The sequence below is a fragment of the Sander lucioperca genome, chromosome 7, assembly GCF_008315115.2.
Source record: "Sander lucioperca isolate FBNREF2018 chromosome 7, SLUC_FBN_1.2, whole genome shotgun sequence".
NCBI classification, from domain to species: Eukaryota; Metazoa; Chordata; class Actinopteri; order Perciformes; family Percidae; genus Sander; species Sander lucioperca.
This window is the reverse complement of record NC_050179.1, coordinates 21,269,229-21,276,284: the sequence shown is the minus strand read 5'-3', so window position 1 is coordinate 21,276,284 and position 7,056 is coordinate 21,269,229. Positions and strand designations below refer to the sequence as shown.

General features: G+C 43.4%; 1 protein-coding gene across 2 annotated transcripts in view; it reads left to right on the top strand.

Annotated features, from left to right (window-relative positions):
- The window catches only part of LOC116060819 (carbohydrate sulfotransferase 8-like), a 25,095-nt gene extending 20,920 nt beyond the window's left edge, over positions 1-4,175 (top strand). For both annotated transcript variants that reach the window (XM_031314569.2, XM_031314568.2), the window contains exons 4-6: positions 932-1,282; positions 2,881-3,209; positions 3,571-4,175. In XM_031314569.2, coding sequence (XP_031170429.1) covers positions 932-1,282; positions 2,881-3,209; positions 3,571-3,976 — 1,086 coding nt within the window. In that variant the 3' untranslated portion in view covers positions 3,977-4,175. The remainder of the gene's footprint in view (positions 1-931; positions 1,283-2,880; positions 3,210-3,570) is intronic.
- Positions 4,176-7,056: the final 2,881 nt, after the last annotated feature.

Genomic DNA, 7,056 nt, shown 5'->3' with positions numbered 1-7,056 from the left:
TCATGTTAAACTAAAAGGATCTTACTCTTTAACTAAAAGGTCTATCTCTGTAGGGATCCATCCCATAATGTTGTCAAACACTTAGAATAATAATCTGAGTCTGTCAGCAGCAACAACAGAACTTTTAGTGACTCTAACTGCTGCTGAACATTAGTCCTGTAGGGTCACATTACAGCTTGGTTCTGGTTTAATACTGGACCAGGTTCAGAGATTGTTGTTCACATCAGACGCTCAGACACACACACATGGAGACAGAGTCCAGGTTGAATAAAACCAATCTGAGGACAGGGGGACAGCTCCCCCTGCTGGACACTCAGAGCATTACATCACATGGTCCTTAGAGTGCAGATATGTTACTGTAATAATAGTTTTTATTCCTTTTTCTACCTTTTTTTTAATCTGTAGTGACCCTTATCTAGAATTTGTATTCTTGTCTTTCCTCTTAAATATTTAACAAGTATTTCTGTTGATTTGTAAATGTGTGGCAGCATGTTCAGTCGTCTTTAATTTAATGTTAGGTGGGTTCCTTTAACAAACCCTCAGCGTTGTTCTTTCATCCCACCTGAGCATTTTCTTATGTAATTGAATATTTCTTCTTTTTTATTTTATATGCACAAATAACAAGACAAGGCAACTCAATCCAACTGTCACTGGATTACTTTGATACTGAAGAAAATTTCAGAACAAGATCATCAACGTTGAATATTTTCAGAAAAAAGTCAGAATATTTTGAAGAGAAAAGACAGAATATTTGAAGGAGAAAAGTCAGAATATTTTAAAGAGAAAAGACAGAATATTTTAGGGAGAAAAGTGAAGATTTTTTAGAGTAGTATGTTGAATGAATGAATGAATGAATGAATGTGTGCAGCCAGTATCAGTCTTTAACGAAGATATAAATGTGATGTAAGAGTGTTGACTGTGTGTGTTTCAGGACGACGTGGAGACAGTCTCGTCTGCGTCTCTGCCGGAGCTCCAAGACTTCAAACCGCCGGTCACCAAACGCCACAGGAAGCTGCTCCTGCAGACCCCTAACCCATCCGCCGCCGAGGAACGCCACGGGAAGCTGCTCCTGCAGACCCCTAACCCGGCCGCCGCCGAGGAACGCCACGGGAAGCTGCTCCTGCAGACCCCTAACCCGGCCGCCGCCGTGGGCGGAGATGGAGCGGAGGAACAGCGCCGGCAGCAGCTGGCAGAGACGCAGGCGTCCCGCCGGCGCCGGCTGAACGACGTCTGCGCCATATACCAGCCGGGCGCCAGCGAGCAGCGCGTCTCCCGCCGTCAGGTTCAGACTTAGTTCTTATTTGCTGAGTAAATATGCAAGAATGTATATTTGCGATGAACATAATGAGAAATACATTGTAGTTTGTAAGATATTTGCTAAGTTAAAATAATGAATGAATGAATGAATGAATGTTTTTTTTTTTGAACAACATACAAAAGAATAAACAAAAAAACTTAAAATACAAGAAACACAACAGTATTTCACTATGAAAAAATGAAAGTAAGAATTAGCTAAATAAATAAATACTTTTGATGGAATGGAAGTGTGTGTTCAGGTGCATTCTGGGAGTATTGCTATCTTGAGGCAGCAGGAAGTGATGACACCATTGACCAACAACAACCTGGTCTAAAGTCAATAACGCAGCATTTCATTGTTATTTTAACAGAGCATTAGTAAAATGCTCCTAGGCTCGTGCACAGCAGCACACACACTATGCTTGTTACACACACAGGGACGCACAGCAGCACACACACACACACACACACACACACACAGGGACGCACAGCAGCACACACACACACACACACACACACACACACAGGGACGCACAGCAGCACACACACACACACACACACACACACACACACACACAGGGACGCACAGCAGCACACACACACACACACACACACACACACAGGGACGCACAGCAGCACACACACACACACACACACACACAGGGACGCACAGCAGCACACACACATGCAGAAGATTACAAATAAAAATATTACGGTGCAAATCCTCCATCATAACAGCAATTCTCCAAGGTCCAAACGCTCCTGGCTTTTAAAGGGAATGGGAGATGATCTCTGATTGGTTGATTGCATGTTACGCCCACAACACCGCCCCGGTGTCTAAAGGCCTTTTTTCAGTAGCCGCAGCAAAACTGGCGCGCGCAAATATGACGTCATGAGAGCACTGTAACAGTTTATACTTGCGACACTAGCTGCAGTCTTCTCCTGAACAGAGGTGGCGCTAATGAGCAAAGGCTACAGACGTTGCTCTTTCTACGGACTAGAAGAAGAAGAAAAAGGTAAACAACGGCAGAACTGGCAGCAGCGTTGACCTCAATGCTTGGATCTGATTGGATGAGCTACTTGGTGGATCAAGCCTTTCATTCACCATAAAAGATCTCATCTTAACCCGGTAAGTTTACCAGAGAGACCTGCTGTCACTCTGAGAGTCCTGGCATCACGTTAACCTCGAGCTCGTTCATGCTTCCTGTTTCAGCTTTGTCGCACGCCGCTGAAAAACACCGTGGTGCACGCCCTGTGGGCGAGATCTAAGTCATTTTGACTCACATTGGCGCGCACCACCTCGGCTGCGGCGACTGCACAAAGGCCTTAACTTAAACACGTGCAGCTAGTATACCATGTTAGTGTTTGATTGTTACCCCCCCCCCTGGTGTCTAAGGTTCTGATTGTCCCCTCAGGTGTCTAAAGTTCTGATTGTCCCTCTCTCTCAGGTGTCTAAGGTTCTGATTGTCCCTCCCCCCCCCCCTCAGGTGTCTAAGGTTCTGATTGTGCCCCTCAGGTGTCTAAGGTTCTGATTGTGCCCCTCTCAGGTGTCTAAGGTTCTGATTGTGCCCCCCCCCCCCTCAGGTGTCCCGGGTCTACGTCGAGGACCGGTCCCGGCTGCTGTACTGCGAGGTTCCTAAAGCCGGCTGCTCTAACTGGAAGCGCGTGCTGATGGTTCTGGGAGGGAAGGCCGCGTCCACATGGGACATCCCCCACGACGCGGCGCACGGCGCCAACCGTCTGCGGCGGCTGGACAGCTACGACGCGGCCGGCATCACCGAGCGCCTGCGCTCCTACACCAAGGTGCTGTTCGTGCGGGAGCCCTTCGAGCGCCTGGTGTCGGCGTTCCGGGACAAGTTCGAGAGCCCCAACTCGTACTACCACCCGGTGTTCGGACGCGCCATCATCGCCAGGTAACCAACGGCAATGCACCGGCGCTCTTTTAGGAAAAGGTCGATATTTTGAGGAGAAAAGTCCGAATATTTTATAGAATATTAATTATTTAACCCTGGTGTTGTCTTCCCGTCGACCAACGTTTGGTTTATCTAAAACTTTATTCTCGTCTTTTTAAACACTTTTGTCGCTTTTCCCGATGTTTTTGTCACATTTTTCAATGTTCTTCATTTATGAGTTTATTAATGCGTGTATCAATGACTGTATTAATGACTGTATCAATGACTGTATTAATGACTGTATCAATGACTGTATTAATGACTGTATTAATGCATGTATTGAGTGTATTAATGCCTGTATTAATGCGTGTGTCCCGTGCAGGTACCGGGCCAACGCCTCGCTAGGCGCCCTGCGTAGCGGCGCTGGTGTCTCCTTCCCGGAGTTCGTGCGCTACCTGCTGGACGTGCGGCGGCCGGTGGGGATGGACATCCATTGGACGCCCGTCAGCCAGCTGTGCAGCCCCTGTCTGCTGCGCTACAGCTTCATCGGGAAGCTGGAGAGTCTGGAGGCGGACGCCAACTTCCTGCTACGCAGCGTGGGTGCACCCAGGAACCTCACCTTCCCCAACTTTAAAGACAGAAACCCGCGAGCGGAGAGGACGTCAGCCACCATCACGCAGGTGTACTTCTCTCAGCTCAGCGCCGCCGAGAGGCAGAAAGTCTTTGACTTCTTCTACATGGATTACCTGATGTTCCAGTACAACAAACCCTTCTCAGACCTCACCTGAGAACACCTGAGAACACTGCTTTTTACGCTCTTTTAATCACTTTTTTTAGTCACTTTGATCGCTTTTTTTCTAAGCTTTAAAGGAATGAAAATGAGAAACTTTTGGTGGACCCTAACGGCCCTGACACACCAACCCGACAGCCGACCGTCAGGAGGAAAGTCAGATCCCTTGTTGGTCCAAAAAGTGCCTCGGAACAGACCAAAGAGACGCTGACGAACGCGTCACGTGGGTCTGGCTGCTCCCAGACTGTCATGGCGGCTCATTCAGAATCCGATCTCATATTGGACTAAAATAGTTCACCGAAACGTGTTTCTGAAAACATTTGAAGAGAGAAATAGGCCGTGCAGTTGCTGAATCTGTCTTCATTTCAGATCAACAAAGGTCAGTTTAAAAGATTTTCATCAGATTTTGAGAGACCCTAGTCACGCTCATCCCGCTCGCCATTTCCGGGTTAGCTCTCCACCAATCAGATGAGTCATTGGGTCTGACTGCCGGCAGTGCCCGCCCCTACGACCCAGCAAGTCAAATCGGCCAAAATGAAGGCCGGCGGCTCCTCAGACGGACAACGGCACGGAACACACCAAACAGACTCCAGTCACCGACCTCGCCGGACTGTCAGACGGCCGATTATCGGCTCGGTGTGTCAGCGCCTTAACTCCTCTCAGACCTGCACTGGAAGCCAACAGAAGATTAGAAACATTTTGTTGCTTTTTTCAAGTTTTTAGAATCTTTCTGTCACATTTTCCCACGAAAAAGCAACAAAAACGTTGATCAAAGGGACAGAAAGCGGTGGCATTGTTTTGCATTTGTGTAGTTTTTTTCGTCTTTTTTTAATTTATTTGTTGATGTCTGTAAAACTGCTGCCAAGACACTTCCAACTGCAAACATGGTCGCTTATAAATAGGTGTTTAATCCGGGGACTTTTTATATTTAAGTAAAACTTCCGTCTAGCCAAGAACAGTGATTTAAAAACCTAAAAACAATGTAAAGTCTGTTTTCTGATGCCATTTCATGTCAAATATGATGATGACTCGTTTACCCACGATGCTGCTGCACTGCAGGCTTTAAATCTGCACTGTAGATCAATATGTTTGATAAACTAAATGTGTGTTTGATAAACTAAATGTGTGTTTGATAAACTAAATGTGTGTTTGATAAATTAAATGTGTGTTTGATAAATTAAATGTGTGTTTGATAAACTAGACGTGTGTTTGATAAACTAAATGTGTGTTTGATAAATTAAATGTGTGTTTGATAAATTAAATGTGTGTTTGATAAATTAAATGAGTGTTTGATAAATTAAATGTGTGTTTGATAAATTAAATGTGTGTTTGATAAATTAAATGAGTGTTTGATAAATTAAATGAGTGTTTGATAAATTAAATGAGTGTTTGATAAATTAAATGTGTGTTTGATAAATTAAATGTGTGTTTGATAAACTAAATGTGTGTTTGATAAATTAAATGTGTGTTTGATAAACTAAATGTGTGTTTGATAAATTAAATGTGTGTTTGATAAATTAAATGTGTGTTTGATAAACTAAATGTGTGTTTGATAAATTAAATGTGTGTTTGATAAACTAAATGTGTGTTTGATAAATTAAATGTGTGTTTGATAAACTAAATGTGTTTTTCTGTCTGATCCAAAGACTCTTCAAGAGTCTTTCTGAGTGGGCGCCCGGTTAGCTCAGTTGGTAGAGCAGGCGCCCATATATAGAGGTTTACTCCTTGACGCAGTGGACTGCAGGTTCAACTCCGACCTGCGGCCCTTTGCTGCATGTCATTCCCCCCCTCTCTCTCTCCCATTTCATTTCTTCAGCTGTCCTGTCAAATAAAGGCCTAAAATGCCTAAAAATAAATAAATCATTCTGAGCAAACTAATAACTTTATTTGAAAAGTTATTAGTGAAATGTTTCCCCTTTATTTTTTAAAGGTGAACTCTGTCCATCTTTAAAGTTTCTAATTTATTTGATGAATTATATTTAATTTGTTTGGATCAGTAACAGAAGCGATGTCACCTTTTTGATGATTTTTCCAAAATCTTTTTTAAAAACTTTTTTCGACATTCTATACTATGACTTTATGACTTTTCAACATACTATACTATGACTTTATACTATGACTTTTACTTTTTCGACATACTATACTATGACTTTTTATGACTTTTCGACATACTATACTATGACTTTTTTTGACATACTATACTATGACTTTTTGTGGGTTGGTGTAGTCAGTCTTTTCTTGTCAAATCCAGAGAGACACTAGTTAAAGAGCGCCACGTGTGTCTGAAGCCGTAGGTTTCTGTAGTTTCCAGGTCGCATGGTAGTGATGTCATAGCCCAGTCTTCAAATCTTACATTTTATGTAAAGTAAACTTTTACATATGAACTGTCGATAATATCATATTATTATGTTGGCTAATTAGTAAACTCTGGCCTTCCTCTGCAATATTTCCTTATCTGTAGCAATTAAAAAAAAAAAAAAGTCACTGTATAGTATGTCAAAAAGTCATAAAAAGTCGTAGTATAGTATGTCAATAAATGGTGCATTTTGGACATTGTATACTGTGAGTTTCTGTCTGCTGAGGAAGATGAAGTAAACAGTAATTATTGATTATTGATCGACAGACACACACAAACAGAGACACACACACACACACACACACACACACAGAGACACACAGACACAGACGCTCTCTCTCCTCTCTGAATAATGTGTGTATGAAGACACGTCAGCCTCTGTGGTTTTAGAGTCATGTAAAGGTCATTGATTACTGGATAGAGAGCTGATGCTGCAAAGTTTCCTCTGATGATGAGATAAAGAAGTCATGTGTGTACCAGATAAAGAGCAGCTGCTGATGAGGGTTGGTGTAGAGCGTATATGAGCTGAGTGGTGTCAGTGTTTGTCGACCTCGGAGCAGAATGGCTGCAGTCACAGAGCTCTCCTTCCTGCTGTTTGCTCTCATCAACAACATCCATGCACAAGAACAGCTCATCATCCAAAAGGAAAGGACCAATTACACCTTCAACCTCCCCAACAACACCAACTCCTGCCTGATCTCCAGATCTGTTGGTGAGGAGAA